This window comes from Cololabis saira, chromosome 13, assembly GCF_033807715.1.
Source record: "Cololabis saira isolate AMF1-May2022 chromosome 13, fColSai1.1, whole genome shotgun sequence".
Lineage (NCBI taxonomy): Eukaryota > Metazoa > Chordata > Actinopteri > Beloniformes > Belonidae > Cololabis > Cololabis saira.
In genome coordinates, this window is record NC_084599.1 from 43,676,735 (window position 1) to 43,695,855 (window position 19,121).

The window sequence follows — 19,121 nt, forward strand, 5'->3', positions numbered from 1 at the left end:
TCTGGAACTCTGGCCCGGTGACAGATGAGCTCAGCGGTTCTCCAGAACCACACAGACCCGTCTGCCAGCGTTAAACCACGTTAACAAATGTTATATCCCGGTCGAGGGTTGAGGATATCTACTAATGTACTTACATATTTCCATAGAATTATTAACACTCAGACTCCTACATGTCTCTATAATAATATAACCAGTACTGGAGTTGAGGGGGATGAGGGGGACGGCGTCCAAATAAAAACGGTCCAAATCATCCCCCCTGAAATAAAAACGGTCCAAATCACCCCCCTGTAAAACTGACATCCCTCCTTTCCATCCCTTATGTCATTTCATCAATGAATGTGGTTTTACTGCTATTTCAACATTTACAGTCATCACCAGAAAAATAACTTATTTGACCATTTTCACCTGTTTTAAGTAAATTTTCACTTGAAATAAGTAGAAAAATCTGCCAGTGGGACAAGATTTATCTTCTTATTACAACCAAAAAAATCTTGTTCCACTGGCAGATTTTTCTACTTATTTCAAGTGAAAATCTACTTGAAACAGGTGAAAATCTTAGTTTTTTCCAGTGATGAGTCTTGTTTTAAGTGTAATGAAAATTTTCTTTACTAAAATGAGACATTTTAACTAGAAATAAGACAAATATTCTTGTTAAGATTGTGAGTTTTTGCAGTGATCCATGTTACTTATCCTGTGAAGGACAGAGTCATATTGATAAGTTCAGAAAAGTGTTTTTTATTGTTGTGTTTTGATGTATTTGATGTAAGCCCAGTGGATATTTAAAGCTTACAGAAGGCTGCATTTAACTGCTGCTATGTCATTCCTGCAGTATTTCTGCAGGTGTTTTGGTCACTGCTATTATTTGTAATATATTATATTATTTGTAATCAGCACAAATTATCTGTCCCCATATGATAAAATCCACCATCCCCCCTGATTTCTTTTTACAACTCGAGTACTGGATATAACTTATTGTTCAAATATTCGTTCATTTAACACTGGAGGGGTGAATAGTGGTGGGAATATGTTCCCCTTTTCTGCTCCTCTCCCTTCTCTATCTTCCCTGCTACTGCCTTTTGTCCTGTCTCGTCTTCAGAGTCTCTCCTTTTCACTCCTCCGAACTCTACAATCATGTAATTTATTCACTGGTCTCTCAGCACAATTGACCAAATTTTTGCGACGAGAAGTCAGGGGGTAAGGGAGCCCCCTGCCCCGATGGGACATTTTTTGCTGGATACACAATGGATTCCTGGAAACATTGGAAACCGTTGTGTTTGGCGATCCTGTCTGTCGAGGACGTTCAAGATGCTTCATAATTGGATTTATGATAGGAGGATTTCTCCTAATTGGAGGGGGGGGGGGGGGTTCCTCGTCTACCGATAAACGCATAAGCCGTCAACAGCTGCTTTGGCCCTCTCCGAGCTGCCGGACGTGGCCGCAGCAATAAGCTCTGCGACCAACACTCTGACTTTAACGCTGGGGGAGCTAAGCCGCAAGCTGGATGCGATTCTCGAACAGAATCGCAGGCTGGCGGCGGTTTTTGAGCTCATTGGCAAGATGGATAAGACCTTGGAGAAGTTGGAAGCTCGGCTTGGCGGGAACTGATCACAAATTCGTCTGATTGGAGTCGCCATGAACCAGAGACTAAAGGCAGACGGAAAATTACTGAGTCTGTCTGTTTTCTTTTCAATACAATTGTTGATTCTATAATCTGGCCTTGACAGGGCGGTTTTTGGCCGATCGCTCTGGTCACAATCTTCCTGGTGGAATGTAAACAAGGGAACCTGCCCCCACTAACCCTCCCCTCTCCAGAACATCTGCGGACCTGTTTCAGAACTGACCGAGCCGTCTGATAACATCCAGGACATTGCCTGAGGAGCAGCTCTGAGCGAAGTTCACGGACTCATCGCTACACACACACTTGCTGATAACCACACCTCCCTCATCTCAACGCCTTCCTGGCTATAAGTCTTGTGATGATGATGTTAAATTTGTCATGTGCTTTCTGTGCTGAGGTGTTTTTTTTTTTTGCACTTTCTCACTGTGTACTTATACACAGTGAGAAGATGTCTTTTTTTCCCTCCTCCCTCCCTCCCCCCCAATGTCACCCTTTCTCTGCTTTGTTCCGGTTTCGGGTCGCTGCTCGTTTCGGTCGACCGGCCCGCAGCTGAGCGGATTTACTGTTCTTGTATTGCTGCTTAGTTGTCCTGAATTGCCCCTCGTCATGACGTTCTCCGTGCGTCGCTGGTTTGATCCAGATATCCCGAATGATTAATCACCATGTTTACGGGGATAACCCTATCCTATGGTTTCTTTTTTCCAGACAAAGTTCAGACTTCTTACCTTCCGTAAGAAGGTAAGAAGTCGGAACTTTGTCTGGAAAAAAGAAGCCTTAGGATATCTATCTGAAGACATAATGAACACAATACAACTATTAGGGCAGGGTTTCCGTTGTCCGGTAATTGCCGGACTTTGTCCGGTAAAATAAGTCCGGTATTTTATAATCTCTCTGGTCAAAATGTCCGGTGAAAATACTCACTGGTGCTGCGGGACTAGAGTCCCCGGGAGTACCGCGGAGGGACCCACCGAGCCTCGGTGCCGGGAGGAAGCGGAGCTGCGGCGCCGACATCCACGTGTGCGTTGATTTATGGTTCCGCGTAGCACCGACGCAGAGCCTACGGCGTAGAGTACGCGTCGCCGCGTACCTTACGCCGTAGGTTACGCGCAAGCTTCTGCAATATTTATTTATTTTTTAATAAGTTACGCTCGCGAGTCAATTTGACGGGACTTATTTTATTTTAAATACCTTGTTTTTCAATAAAAATACTATTAAATTGACTTGCATTGATATCGTACTACTGCATATGATTTATTTTTAACCTCAATAAATTCATATAGCCTATGTGACCGGAATTTCAAACATTTGTCCGGTAAATTGAAACCCTGCCGGTCACATTGTCCGGTGCCAATTTTTTCTAGCGGAAACACTGCTATTAGGGATAACCCTGTTTGCTCATGCATGGAAACACATTATTCCCAATGTTTCAAGTAACTGGAATATTGACCTTAACCCCAATGTTGACTGCACGTAAACGTAGTCAACGACCTCTGAACTCTCCAAATCGTGAGACCTGCAGGTCCTCTACAGACCACTAGGGTCCAAATCGTGAGACCTGCAGGTCCTCTACAGACCACTAGGGTCCAGATCCAGACCTGCAGGTCCTCTACAGACCACTAGGGTCCAGATCCAGACCTGCAGGTCCTCTACAGACCACTAGGGTCCAGATCCAGACCTGCAGGTCCTCTACAGACCACTAGGGTCCAGATCCAGACCTGCAGGTCCTCTACAGACCACTAGGGTCCAGATCCAGACCTGCAGGTCCTCTACAGACCACTAGGGTCCAGATCCAGACCTGCAGGTCCTCTACAGACCACTAGGGTCCAGATCCAGACCTGCAGGTCCTCTACAGACCACTACGGTCCAGATCCAGACCTGCAGGTCCTCTACAGACCACTAGGGTCCAGATCCAGACCTGCAGGTCCTCTACAGACCACTAGGGTCCAGATCCAGACCTGCAGGTCCTCTACAGACCACTAGGGTCCAGATCCAGACCTGCAGGTCCTCTACAGACCACTAGGGTCCAGATCCAGACCTGCAGGACCTCTACAGACCACTAGGGTCCAGATCCAGACCTGCAGGTCCTCTACAGACCACTAGGGTCCAGATCCAGACCTGCAGGTCCTCTACAGACCACTAGGGTCCAGATCCAGACCTGCAGGTCCTCTACAGACCACTAGGGTCCAGATCCAGACCTGCAGGTCCTCTACAGACCACTAGGGTCCAGATCCAGACCTGCAGGTCCTCTACAGACCACTAGGGTCCAGATCCAGACCTGCAGGTCCTCTACAGACCACTAGGGTCCAGATCCAGACCTGCAGGTCCTCTACAGACCACTAGGGTCCAGATCCAGACCTGCAGGTCCTCTACAGACCACTAGGGTCCAGATCCAGACCTGCAGGTCCTCTACAGACCACTAGGGTCCAGATCCAGACCTGCAGGTCCTCTACAGACCACTAGGGTCCAGATCCAGACCTGCAGGTCCTCTACAGACCACTAGGGTCCAGATCCAGACCTGTGTTACCTGTAAATACTGAATGTGACATCATCACCAGAGTTGTTGCCAGGCAACAGATACAGCATCATCACTGGACTCACGGAGGCTTCTCTCTCTCCACTTTACCTACGACAACAACTTTTAGACTAGTGAACATTTACTTTTCTATATACATTTACACTCCAACAGCGGATGATAGGGATGGGCTGTATGGACTAAAACATTTATCACGATAATTTCTGGCATTTATCCCGATAACGATAAAAATGACGATAAAAAAATACCAATTCAACTCCACCTTTGTAACTATATCTTTCTTTCTTTCTTTCTTTCTTTCTTTCTTTCTTTCTTTCTTTCTTTCTTTCTTTCTTTCTTTCTTTCTTTCTTTCTTTCTTTCTTTCTTTCTTTCTTTCTTTCTTTCTTTCTTTCTTTCTTTCTTCTTCTTTCAGGCTCATCTTCCTTCCTTCCTTCCTTCCTTCCTTCCTTCCTTCCTTCCTTCCTTCCTTCCTTCCTTCCTTCCTTCCTTCCTTCCTTCCTTCCTTCCTTCCTTCCTTCCTTCCTTCCTTCCTTCCTTCCTTCCTTAAATCAGTTTTACACAAAAACGTCACAAACAGGAATTTATTGTTTTTACCGCGAGATTAAAAATTCTTACCGTGGCGAATTTTTTTGACGGTTTATCGTGAACGGTAAAATATCACCCATTCTTAGCAGATGATGATAAACAAAACATCCCTCAGGTCGGTAAATCTGGTCCAAACCCATCAGAGAATCTCTCAGAGAATCAATCACCATCATCAATAAATATGCTGTAACAACGCACCAATAATCTATCATATCTACCTCAGTACTGCTGCACCTTTTTAAAACTTGTATATTTGTTATTAAGAGCCGTCATTACCATATCTACCCCAGTACTGCTGCACCTTTCACTTTTTTAATTGTATTGTACAGAACTGTCTCAGAAAATTAGAATATTGTGATAAAGTTCTTTATTTTCTGTAATGCAATTAAAAAAACAAAAATGTCATAAATTCTGGATTCATTACAAATTAACTGAAATATTGCAAAACTTTTATTATTTTAATATTGCTGATTATGGTTTACAGTTTAACATTAAGATTCCCAGAATATTCTAATTTTTTAAGATAGGATATTTGAGTTTTCTTAAACTGTAAGCCATGATCAGCAATATTAAAATAATAAAAGGCTTGTAATATTTCAGTTGATTTGTAATGAATCCAGAATGCATGACATTTTAGCATTACAGAAAATAAAGGACTTTATCACAATATTCTAATTTTCTGAGACAGTCCTGTATATATGTCAATAAGTGCAACATTTTTTTATTTACTGTTGCTACTTTTAAATCTGGGTACAATGAGCGAAATAAATCAAATTCCTTGTCGGGCTAAATGTTCAAACTTGGAGAATAAAGCTGATTCTCACTCTGATTCTGACTCTGATTCTGATTGTGATCCCGTCCCGGGACAGGGTCGTATGTATCCCGCGGTCTGGGTCTTACTTGTCGATCTGCGCCAGCGCCGCCCTCCTCTCTTGGTCGCCGTGGCGACGCAGCAGCAGCAGCTCCCTCTCCTGAGCCTTCCACTCCCACAGGGAGAAGGAGAACAGCGAGTCCCGGTACAGCGGGCTGCTCTTGGACAGCATGGCCTTCCACAGCGGCGCCATGGGCCCCCCGGCTGCAGAACTACAGAGCCGTCTCCATCCCCGTCGTCATGGCGACCTCCTCATCAAGCTCAGCCGTGGGGTCCTGACCCCGGAGCGTGAGCGAGGGATGAAGGGATGGAGGGATGGAGGGATGGAGGAGTGGCAGAGCGACAAGGCGATCAGCAAATCCCGATTAGGCTTCCCGGGGGGGGATGGACCGCCGGGGACGACGAGGTCGCCGGGGACGACGGGGTCGTGACCCTGATGCTCCGGAGGAAAAGTCCAGGTCCGCTCACGCTCCCCCGGAGTGATGGATCGCCCACAATGCACCACTTCCTCTTTCTCCTTCTTGTTTATGTTTGTCCGGCCACATGAACTTCCTCTTCGACTCAAAGACTCAAAACAAAACGGGATGTGAAGCCTCGGGCTTCTATCCGGACAAAAGCACTGAATAATTAAATAAAAAAGGCAGATAAAAGCACTTTAGATCCCCTTTAGCAGGAACAGCACCGGTCAGCGTCCTGCTCCGTCCTGCTCCGTCCTGCTCCGTCCAGATGAAACGGTCCGGGTTTGTGGTGAGGATTCTTACGTAACCGGCAGCATGTGCTGCTGTGGCCGCGCTGAAGCAGAGTGATGCTCCTGCTCACGTTCCTCTCCGTCGCTCTGCGTTTAGCTCCTCCTGACCCAGTTCCCCCCCCGTGTGAGGTCTTAATAACTTAACCTGATTAGAGCCAACATGCCCCGAGCTGCAGCACGATCAGCATCAGCGCCGTTTCCTCCTGCACGGCCAAGTGGGCGGAGCTAAAACCGCTAAACCCACCGCACACGCACAGGCCGGCCGTTAAAGGCAGGGTAAGGCATCTCTGGACCATGTCGTGACCGTTTAAGTCAGACGAAGAGTCAAACTTAGGCTGCCCTAAGTTTGAATTAGGGATGGGCGGTATGGACTAAAAAATGTATCACGATAATTTCTGGCATTTATCCCGATAACGATAAAAATTACGATAAAAAAAATACCAATTCAACTCCATCTTTGTAACTATAAATCTATCTCTCTCTCAGATCCGCCATGTTTGTTACACAAAAACCTCATCAACGGGAATTTATCCTTTTTTTTTCCTTCCTTCCTTCCTTCCTTCCTTCCTTCCTTCCTTCCTTCCTTCCTTCCTTCCTTCCTTCTTCCCTTGTTTTCTTTCTTTCTTTCTTTCTTTCTTTCTTTCTTTCTTTCTTTCTTTCTTTCTTTCTTTCTTTCTTTCTTTCTTTCTTTCTTTCTTTCTTTCTTTCTTTCTTTCTTTCTTTCTTTCTTTCTTTCTTTCTTTCTTTCTTTCCTTCCTTCCTTCCTTCCTTCCTTCCTTCCTTCCTTCCTTCCTTCCTTCCTTCCTTCCTTCCTTCCTTCCTTCCTTCCTTCCTTCCTTCCTTCCTTCCTTCCTTCCTTCCTTCCTTCCTTCCTTCCTTCCTTCCTTCCTTCCTTCTTCCCTTCCTCTTTTCTCCCTTCCTTCCTTCTTCCCTTCCTTCCTTCCTTCCTTCTTTCCTTCCTTCCTTCCTTCCTTCCTTCCATAAATCAGTTTTACACAAAAACGTCACAAACAGGAATTTATCGTTTTTACAGTGAGATACAAATTCTTATTGTGAGGAATTTTTTTGACGGTTTATCGTGAACGGTAAAATATCACCCATTCCTAGTTTGAATCTATCCATTTTTTTATTAAACGCCCCTTTTAAAAAAAGAGCCGGAGCAGCTCACATCCCTAAATCATCATTAAAGGCAGGGTAAGGCATTTCTGGACGACGTCAGACAATCAGACTAAGCGTCAAACTTAGGCTGCCTTTAACAAAATGACGGAGCCGTTTAACGTTTGAATCTATCCATTTTTGTGTGATACTGCTGGAGCAGCTCACATCCCTAACTCCACCCGTCATTAAAGGCAGGGTATGTGATTTTAAGTCATTCTTTTAACCCGACGCTGGCTGTTAGTCGGATAAGTTATATTAGATTCCACTGGTCCGTCTGGCATCATGTGTCTTATAAAGTACAATTTATGCTGTCCATTTGATGCCCAAATGCTCAAACCATCTATAACTACATTTAACTACCTCTAACTGTCTCTAACTGTCTTAAACTACCTTTAACGGTCTTTAACTGTCTCTAACTGTCTTAAACTACCTTTAACGGTCTTTAACTGTCTCTAACTGTCTTTAACTACCTTTAACTGTCTCTAACTGTCTCTAACTGTCTTAAACTACCTTTAACTGTCTCTAACTGTCTCTAACTGTCTCTAACTGTCTCTAACTACGTCTAACTACCTTTAACTGTCTCTAACTGTCTCTAACTGTCTTAAACTACCTCTACCTACCTTTTACTGTCTCTAACTACGTCTAACTAACTCAAACCATCTCTAACTACATTTAACTACCTCTAACTGTCTCTAACTGTCTCTAACTGTCTCTAACTGTCTCTAACTGTCTCTAACTGTCTCTAACTGTCTCTAACCGTATCTAACTGTCTCTAACTGTCTCTAACCGTATCTAACTGTCTCTAACTGTCTCTAACTACCTTTAACTGTCTCTAACTGTCTCTAACTTACTCTAACTGTCTCTAACTACCTTTAACTGTCTCTAACTGTCTCTAACTACCTCTAACTGTCTCTAACTACCTTTAACTGTCTCTAACTGTCTCTAAGTACCTCTAACTGTCTCTAACTGTCTCTAACTGTCTCTAACTGTCTCTAACTACCTCTAACTACCTTTAACTGTCTCTAACTGTCTCTAACTGTCTCTAACTACCTTTAACTGTCTCTAACTGTCTCTAACTGTCTCTAACTACCTTTAACTGTCTCTAACTGTCTCTAACTGTCTCTAACTGTCTCTAACTGTCTCTAACTGTCTCTAACTACCTTTAACTGTCTCTAACTGTCTCTAACTTACTCTAACTGTCTCTAACTACCTTTAACTGTCTCTAACTGTCTCTAACTACCTCTAACTGTCTCTAACTACCTTTAACTGTCTCTAACTGTCTCTAACCACCTCTAACTACCTCTAACCGTCTCTAACTGTCTCTAACTACCTCTAACTGTCTCTAACTACCTTTAACTGTCTCTAACTGTCTCTAAGTACCTCTAACTGTCTCTAACTGTCTCTAAATGTCTCTAAATGTCGGTAACTCCCTCTAAATGTCTGTAACTACGACTAACTGTCTTTAACTGTCTCTAACTTACTCTAACTGTCTTTAACTGTCTCTAACTACCTTTAACTGTCTCTAACTGTCTCTAACCTCTAGCACAGGGTCACCAATCCTGGTCCTCGAGGGCCGGTGTCCCTGCATGTTTTAGATGTTTCCCTGCTTCATTGCACCATGATACAAGTGACTGTGTCATCAAAAGAACTATCCAGACTTTGATGGCAAGCTGGTGACGATGATTAATTAGAATCAGGTGTGTTAAAGCAGTGAAACATCTAAAACATGCAGGACACCGGCCCTCGAGGACCAGATTGGTGACCCCTGCTCTAGCAGGTCAGTTTTCTGCAGTTGTGTCTGTTATGAGTGCTACAGCAGGACTCGTGTTGCTGTCTCTCTGTTCGTCCTTTCGTCATCCTTCTTTCAGCTAATTGATCGTGACTGACTGACCGGGCTGAACTCCACGGCCCGGTCGGTTCCCCGGCTCGGTCACGGCTTCGCCTGACAGCCCGGTGACAGGAGACAGTTATTTTAAATCCATCACCATCACAGCAGCTCCCTCAACCAAACAATTCCTAGAAGGTCCAGGCGTGGACTGACAGGAACTACGACCGGGGTCAAAGAGGAGGAGGGAATTAATAAAAAAACAGAAGCTTGGTGCTGCTTCCTCAAACGGAGACGACTGCTAGTGATGAGGCATTGTGACACCGTGGCTGACCTGAAACTCCAGCTTCCTATCCCCTGCAGGAGCGACACCTTGGAACTACTGTAGCTTCAACACAGACTTTAACCACAGGAATGCCATATGATGAAGTTCCTGACTGACTGATATGTTAATACCAACTCATTTGGCCACAGATCACATCTGACTGTAACTTGCTTTTTGTCTCTCACTTGGCTTGCCTTTTGTTACTTTGAACTTAGGGCCAAATCCACAAAGAATACATTGCGCCCGCAAATAGCGCTGTGAATTGCGCCACATTTGCGCCCGCAATTTGCCCCGCTTTAAGGTCCTATTCACAAAGATTTTGCTCTAATGATATGCCGGCGCAAACACGCCCATAAAGTTTTGCAGTAACTTCATTAACCGGATCGGGATCAGATAAGGATCTGATGGTAATTCATGTTCTGTGTTTTGCTACACACACCTACAGGTCAGCTGTTAAACACACATTCTAGATGTATATGTTTATATGGTGGAATTGTTTGTAATAAAGCAGCCCCTTACTGTATGGATGAATCCTGAGCTCCGTCCTGTTATTTTTATTTTTAAATCCGAGATAAGTCCACAACCCCACTTGATCTGACTGTTTACAGTCATGTCTGACTGTAGATTTCACCATTAATATCATTCAGTATCACACAGGCTTGAATGATATTGAAGAGAGAGAGAAACAGAGACAGACTGAATTATGGTTCTGCGTTAAATCGACGCAGAGCCTACGCCCTGGGGTATGGCGTACGGTGCGCGTCTCCGCATACCCTACGCCGTAATCTCTGCGTTGGTTTAACGCGGAACCATAAATCAGCCTTGAGGAGTGAGTTTGCGCGCAGTTAATACACGCTTCAAAAAGACGGTATTTGCTCCACTATTTTTGCGTGTGGCAAATAGCGCTGGCCTTTGTGAATTAGACGCTTTTTGCAATGAGGCTTATTTGCATAGAAAGGGGGCAATTTTGCGCCAAATGTATGAATATTACCTAATTTACATGCATGCAAATGGCACAGGCGCACCATGACACTATTTGCTTGGCAGCGCAGTTTGTGGAGCAATTCCCCCTTTGCGGGTGCTTTGTGAATTAGACGCTCTCTTTTTGTCTCATTTGCAATGCATTTCATTTGGTTTAGCGGCCGCAAAAGCCGCGCAATCCTTTTGTGGATTTGGCCCTTACTGTATAAAAGTCATGATTCCAACCACTCTGGGTCAGCACACCAACCCAGACACGCTCTGTGTAGGTCTGCTCACCGCCGGCTAACTGAATACAACTCACTACACCACAGCAGACTTCTGAACTGGATTTTATATTATTCTTCGACACTAGCAAGTAAATCTGATCCAGAACAAGAGACTAAAGTATTATGGGCCTTGGTTGAGAGTGGTTGAGGACGATTGGGGATGGGCAAGTGTGAAAGAAACCTCTTACCAAATCTTACCATCCTGCATGTCGGGGGATCCACTGGGGATTAGATGGAATCTGTGGCTGCTGTTTGTCCTACGTTAACTTTGGTGTGTATTTTATCTTCTATAGCCTGTTGGGCTTGTTCATTCGTTTGTTTTTGTTCTTTTTATTGGGTAACCAAACAGTCTTTAAACACAAGGTGGCGGCTGGAGGAACAGAATGGCGTGTTTTATATCTTGTTGTTTGTGACCACTACTGCTATTGTTTCCTTTTCTGGTTTGAAAGTAGAATATAAAAATGAAAAAGAGATTGTGTGACATCTGAAACGTGTGATATGTATGAAAATGTTGCTCAATAAACATAAAGTTGAAAAAAAAGAGACTAAACTATTGATGCATGCAACTAACATGCAAATATACAAATCTATCTTTACGTTAAACTTATGCTAATTGGTTGATTTCTACATTCAGCCTAATGATCATGGATTATGACTCATGAAGCTGGTTATTGAGGGGGGGTTGTCCGTTTTATGCTAGAATCATCATGACCCTTTCTTGTCACACGCTGCCCCCGTCTGGCCTGGAGTGGTATTGTTACATAGCGTGCCTTTAAGGAGATGGCACTTGTCTCTGTTTACACAGACTGTGTTTCCAGCATCAATAACCCTTTTCTAACCCGAATATTAGCAATAACTCGGTTTTGCACGGCCATGTAAACACCAATAACCCCTTTGAATAACCGGAATTTGCTCATATTCAGGTTTTTAAAAACCCCAATATGACCCCTGGGTTACTCCTTTTAAAACTGAATATTGGGTCATGTAAACATCAAACAGAATATCCCCATCAAACGGAACAGGAAGTTGTTTTCTGCACATGCTCTGTTCACAAGGAATCCTGGTCTTTTGAGTCCAGGAAGTTCTTATAAACACAGAGATTTTTTTTTCTCTTTTTTCATATTTCTTCCTCTTCTTTCCTTTCTTTTTTTCCTCTTTATCATTTTTCCTTTTTTTATTTTTTTCATCACTTTTTTCCTTTTTTTCGTCTCTTTTCTCTTTTTTCATCATTTTTTTTATCTTTTTTTCTCTTTTTTTCATCTTTCTTCTTTTTTTCATCTATTTTCCTCTTTTTTCCTCTGTCTTTTTTCATCGTTTTTCCTTTTTCTTCCTCTTTTTTGATCTTTTTCCTCTTTTTTTCCCTTTTTTTCCTTTTTTTCCTTTTTTTCATCTTTTTTCTTTCTTTTTTCCTCTTTTTCCCCCTCTTTTTTCATCTTTTTTTCATCTCTTTTTTTCCTTTTTTTCATCTTTTTTTCCCTTTTTTTCATCTCTTTTTTTCATCTTTTTTCTCTTGTTTTTCCCAAATGATCCCAAATGATTAATTACCATGTAAACAGAATATTCCCAATGTTTCAGTAACCTGAATATTAGCAATAATTTTATATTCTAATAATTTTGACTGTATGTAAACGTAGTCAATGATCAATAATAGAACCATCTATTTCCCAGTGATGTCCTATGAAAACGATTAAAGAGCCATCTAGTCTCTTTAAGACCCGCCTCCTGCAGTGAATACTCTGCCCTGATTGGTCACAGCAATATTATCCAAATATGTTTCATGTTTTAAAACAAAGGAACTATTTCAGGAGCAGAATCTTCTGTGGGAAAGAAGAGACTCTTCTGGGGAGGATTTTGTGTGAAGTGATACTGAAAAGAAGACAAGTATCTGTGTCCTGGTTGTTGCAGTTAATCAACTGACTCTGCAGTAAATCAACCAGCCGGACTCTTCGTGTCACGAGCGTCTCTGAGGATTCGGCCTCAGGAACAAACATCGGCCGGGCCGATACTCTGCTGATTAGCTTTGGTTCCGCGCCAGCAGCCCGGAGACTAAACATGCAAACGGAGACGTGATGAGCACTGACCGGATGGCGAGCAGCTCCGTCTTCTCCTCCGGATCCTCGGACCGGCCTCCTGCAGGAAAACACAGCTTTTAAAAGTGTGCTCTCACACATTATTTTGGTTAAAATTGCCATATATACATAATATATATATATATATATATATATATATGATTGAGAAAACTCCATTAACAGGCGATAATAATCTACTTTTGACCATAACCATTTAGTCTCCAACTCTACATAAATGATTCCCATGACGTAAATCATGTGACTAATCTCAACTTTAGAGCGGAAAAACGAGCTAGCTAGCTGTTTAAGAAAAGACAATTTGTTGTGAAATTGACTTGGCTATTTCCTATTTAACTAGTTAGACCTAAAGGATAAATTAGTGACAATAACGAAGCCTAAAGCTGGAGATTGTAACGTTCCAGCTCGGCCTAACGTTACTCCTTCCACGTCTGATGACGACAAAGTTTCATCAACCGTAAACACGTGTAGATAATAACCCAGTCAGGAACTGGTGAATAAGGTGATACAAGCAGAATAAAACACATTCAAAAGTTATTATAAGCCAGGATTAAAACTTGACACATTCAAAAAAAAAAGGGAAAAAATAAGAATTACAAGCGGGGGTCCCTGTAGCACCTATAATGTAATAATTTCCTATAATGTAATAATTTCCTGAAAATGTAATAACGCCTGAAAAAGTAATAAAATTGGCACTTAACTCAATCGAAAATGTAATAAAACCCAATAATATAATAACTTTCCCAATAATGTAATAAAATATCCTGACGGGTATTGTAATAACATTTTTACTGATAATGTAATACCATATTACATTATTGGGAATTTATTACATGGTACTCAAAGTCTCCAATTTAACCCAATAGTCATTCTGGTGTTTCAAATCCAGCGTATATAACATTCTTAGATACTTAAGACACAAAGTGTAGAACTCTGGACTGAAAATGAACATATATTTTACATTATTTGTCAAGTATTACATTATCAGTTTTGGAGAAAAAAAAAAAAAGACCCACTTGAAAATGTAATAAATTCCCAATAATGTAATAAGGTATTACATTATCGGTAAAAATGTTATTACAATATCAGTCAGGATATTTTATTACATTATTGGCGAAGTTATTACATTATTGGATTTTATTAGATTTTTATCAGATTTTTGAGTTAAATGAAAATTTGATTACATTTTCAGGAAATTATAACATTATAGGAAATTATAACATTATAGGAAATTATTACTACATTATTGCTACAGTCCTGCTCTGTTTTTCTCTCATCCAAGGGGCTAAAAAAGGTTGAAGACCTCTGCTCTAGATCAGGGATCAGAAACCCGCGGCTCTTTAGCGCCGTCCTAGTGGCTCCTGGAGCTTTTTCAAAAATGTTTGACCTTTTTTTTCCCTTTTTTTTCTTTTTTTCCTTCTTTCTTTCTTTTTTCTTCCTTTTCTTCCTTTTTTGTCGTTTTTTTTTCATTTTTTCTCTTTTTTCTTCTTTTTTCTTTTTTTATTTCTTTTTTTCCTTTTTTCTCCTTTTTTTCTCTTTTTTTTTCCTTTTTCCTTTCCTTTTTAATCTCGACATTTCAAATTTTTTCTTGAAATTTTGACTTTTTTCTCTGCATTTCGACATTTCACCATTTGCCTTCATTCTAAGGCTTATACAAGACTTTTCATTTTTGCGGCTCCAGACATATTTGTTTTTTGTGTTTTTGGTCCAATATGGATCTAAAACATTTTGGGTTGCCGACCCCAGCTCTAGAGCATCGGCCACTTCCTGTTTCCGGCGGGGACTCACGTCCGCTGATCTTGGCTCCGACCTGCTGGGCCAGCGCTCCACTCTGGGCCAGCAGGTCCCTGAAGCTCTGGCCCGTGTAGTAGTCCACGTCGTTGGCCCTCAGCAGCTCCTCGAAGGCCTTGGTGGTGTCGGCCAGCTGCTGCGTCAGCACGCTGCACACGCCCCGGCCCTCGCGCAGACGCTGACGCAGGTGAGACAGCTCCCGGGCCTGAGCCTGGATCAGCGTGTCGAACTTCCTGAGGAGGAAAATCAAGGATTCATTGATCTAGTGGCATTTCAATTAAGTAATGTTTAAAGCAAATTCAGAAATAATTCATTGGGAGGGAAGGGGGTTATAATTTAAGGACTAATACAAAGGGCAGATGTTTATCCGTTTTAGGAGTAAAACTGTGGAACTCCTTAGATAACAACCTTAAATCAGCAAACTCAATAAAAGCATATAAGCTATTATTCAAAGTAAAGGTAATGGACACATATATAGAAGCAGAATAAGCAAACAAAGAAGAATGTACACATGTACAAAAGAAGTTTTTGTATATCAGTTTTTTATCAGAATTAAACTGTGGAATGGTTTGAATTTGGAGTTAAAAGAATGTAGAAACATAAAACAATTTAAGAAGAAATATAAAGAATCGGTTTATTTGAGATATAAAAGTGAAGACTGTGTTTAAAGATCAGCAGCTGTGCGTGTTCTGCTATTTATCATGTTGTCTTTGTATGTTTGTATACTTAGATATACGTACTTATTATATTTATATCATAGTTATATTATATGTATGATAGAGCTTACATCTTGTATTAAACAGGTTATTTTTAGTAATTATACTTCAACATTAATCTCGACACAAATCAGAGATGGATGGATGTAACGAGAGAGAAGATATTTCTACCCAAAAAGTGAAGACTTCGTGGAAATAGCTCTAAAAATCGGAGCCAGAGAGCTGCATGAGTGAAAATGACAAATTAAAAGAAAATGTAAATGTTTCACTTGAATACAATCAATGTGTATTTAAACTGAAAATATTCAAAATAAATAAGTCTGCTTTAATTCCCCTTTGTGTTTTTGTTGAGGCTCTATTATAGGAATAAACAAACATAGGAATGTCCACAGCAACAAAGGTAGAATTATCATTTAGCATTTTATCCCTAAACAATGCTGTTGTTTTTTTTCCCTAGTTGCTTTTTTTTAAATAGTTTTATTCTCTTTTCTGCCACGTGTTGACTTTTTATCCCTTTTATCGCTTATCTTTATTTTATTATGTCTGTTTAATTATCAAACTGTAGCACTTTGAGATTATCAGTAATGTAAAGTGCATTAGAAATAAAATGTATTATTATTATTATTATCAGAATCTGAGCACATAATTGTAGTTTGCAAATGTTTGACAGGTAGATATTTTAGATTTATTTTAAATCTGTATTAAAATGTAACCTTGGTTGGGCTGGTGGGACAGCGGGTCCCTTATTATTAAATCTAAAACTTGACAGGTCTGACGGCACCACCTCCTCTCTGGGTTCAGAATATAAAATCACAGTAAATATCAGAGCCGGAGAGCTTTTTCACTGCAAAAACTCAAAATCTTAACAAGAATATTTGTTTTATTTCTAGTTAAAATGTCTCATTTTAGTCAAAAAATCTCATTCCACTTAAAACAAGACTCATCACCAGATAAATAACTTGTTATTTGACAATTTTCACCTGTTTCAAGTAGATTTTCACTTAAAATAAGTAGAAAAATCTGCCAGTGGAACAAGATTTTTTTGCTTGTAATGAGAAGATAAATCTTGTCCCACTGGCAGATTTTTCTACTTATTTCAATTGTAAGTGTAATGAGATTTTTTTGACTAAAAATGAGACATTTTAACTAGAAATAAGAGAAATATTCTTGTTAAGATTTTGAGTTTTTGCAGTGTTGCTTCACACTTCCCAACTTTTCCAGACTTCTCCTGATTCGGGGTGGCAAAGCCGTTCCGCCGCCCGGTCTCTCTAAACCCTGATTAAGCTTCATCATCATCGCTCTTATTCATACGAGGCAAATGGGACGCCGTGTTCCCGGGCCGGGTTGTCGGTTAATCTCTCCCCTGACTGTCAGCCGGCCGCATTTCCATAAAAAAAGCTGCAGTTATAATGAGGCGTGACGCTGAGCGAGGCTGACAGGCCGCTTCACGCCTGCAGCCATTAATGGATCCCATCAATCAGCTAACGTGACGCTAGGACCAAATCACCGTCCTGGCGTTCATCCACTCCATCCCAGTTTCAGCAGATTATGAGGTCGTGACACTTAATTTATTGCAGATTTAACCCCTTCCTACGTACTTTAAACTGACATGGCTAATTTAAAACCATGTTCGTCAGCCCTGGTCCTCGTTAGCGGCCGTCCTGCGTGTTTTTGGGTGTTTTAGATGTTGCTCTGAAAAAGGTTCCCTAATTTGAGACAGAGCAACATCTAACACGTGCAGCACAGAGTTCCTGAGAACCAGGACCCGGATCTGAACATGTGGTTGTAACAAGTGGCAGATGGGGACGGTTTGTGGTTTTCTGTTTTGTTGTTGTGGTTTTTTGTAACAATATGTTCTCTTCGCTCCATGATCTGTATCTCACTAAGGGTGTTCCTCAGGGACTGGTCCTGGGACCACTTCTGTTTTTACACTAAAACTGAGGGTGTTCCTCAGGGCCTGGTCCTGGGACCACTTCTGTTTTTACACTGAAACTGAGGGTGTTCCTCAGGGACTGGTCCTGGGGCCACTTCTGTTTTTACACTAAAACTGAGGGTGTTCCTCAGGGCCTGGTCCTGGGACCACTTCTGTTTTTACACTGAAACTGAGGGTGTTCCTCAGGGACTGGTCCTGGGGCCACTTCTGTTTTTACACTGATACTGAGGGAGTTCCTCAGGGACTGGTCCTGGGACCACTTCTGTTTGTTTTACTCAGAAACTGAGGGAGTTCCTCAGGGACTGGTATTGGGACCACTTCTGTTTTTACACTGAAACTGAGGGTGTTCCTCAGGGACTGATCCTGGGACCACGTGTTTGTTTTACACTGAAACTGAAGGTGTTCCTCAGGGACTGGTCCTGGGACCACTTCTGTTTGTTTTATACTGAAACTGAGGGTGTTCCTCAGGGACTGGTCCTGGGACCACTTCTGTTTTTACACTGAAACTGAGGGTGTTCCTCAGGGACTGGTACTGGGGCCACTTCTGTTTTTACACTGAAACTGAGGGTGTTCCTCAGGGACTGGTCCTGGGACCACATGTTTGTTTTACACTGAAACTGAGGGTGTTCCTCAGGGACTGGTACTGGGACCACGTCTGTTTTTACACTAAAACTGAGGGTGTTCCTCAGGGACTGGTTCTGGGACCACATGTTTGTTTTACACTGAAACTGAGGGTGTTCCTCAAGGACTGGTTCTGGGACCACATGTTTGTTTTACACTGAAACTGAGGGTGTTCCTCAGGGACTGGTCCTGGGACCACTTCTGTTTTTACACTGAAACTAAGGGTGTTCCTCAGGGACTGGTCCCGGGGCCACGTGTTTGTTTTACTCAGAAACTGAGGGAGTTCCTCAAGGCCTGGTCCTGGGACCACTTCTATTTTACCCTGAAACTGAGGGTGTTCCTCAGGGACTGGTCCTGGGACCACTTCTGTTTTTACACTGAAACTGAGGGTGTTCCTCAGGGACTGGTCCTGGGACCACATGTTTGTTTTACACTGAAACTGAGGGAGTTCCTCAAGGTGTGGTCCTGGGACCACTTCTGTTTTTACACTGAAACTGAGGGGGTGTTCCTCAGGGACTGGTACTAGCACCACTTCTGTTTGTTTCACACTAAAAGTGAAGGTGTTCCTCAGGGACGGGTACTGGGACCACTTTTGTTTTTACAGTGAAACTGAGGGTGTTCCTCTGGGACTGGTCCTGGAACCACTTGTTTGATTAATTTTTTTAACGTATCATTGTTGAGGTGGAAGTGGTTGAAAGGATTCAAGCATTTTCCCGGCCGTTTGTTCTACTGCATGTGGATATTTTTCATAATTTTGATAAAAAATGACAGTTGAATCTTTTATTAAACTCACGTTTATTAGTCATTTTATGTGTTTCAAAAGTGCATTTGCCGTTATTTCAAGGCAGAATCTCCAGGTTAGTTACCTGTTATTGTTTAAGATGAATTAGATGATGAAGATGATGTCAAATTTTCAGAATTACTTTGTAATACCGTATTTGACCCGGTCTTTGTACGTTTTGACCGTATAGAAACGCAATTCTCGTCAGTTGTGTGAAAACCGCTCGAAGTTATGAAAATAAGACATGTGCATTGTGCATTGTGACGTAGAATTGTCAAATT

The 19,121-nt window shown here is 41.8% G+C and overlaps 1 protein-coding gene across 8 annotated transcripts in view; it reads right to left on the bottom strand.

Annotated features, from left to right (window-relative positions):
* pde4dip (phosphodiesterase 4D interacting protein) overlaps nucleotides 1-19,121 on the bottom strand; it is a 161,777-nt gene that overhangs the window by 26,502 nt on the left and 116,154 nt on the right. For all 8 annotated transcript variants that reach the window (XM_061738892.1, XM_061738891.1, XM_061738890.1 and 5 more), the window contains 2 exons: nucleotides 14,787-15,022; nucleotides 12,993-13,041 (listed from right to left, as the gene is read on the bottom strand). In XM_061738892.1, coding sequence (XP_061594876.1) covers nucleotides 12,993-13,041; nucleotides 14,787-15,022 — 285 coding nt within the window. The remainder of the gene's footprint in view (nucleotides 1-12,992; nucleotides 13,042-14,786; nucleotides 15,023-19,121) is intronic.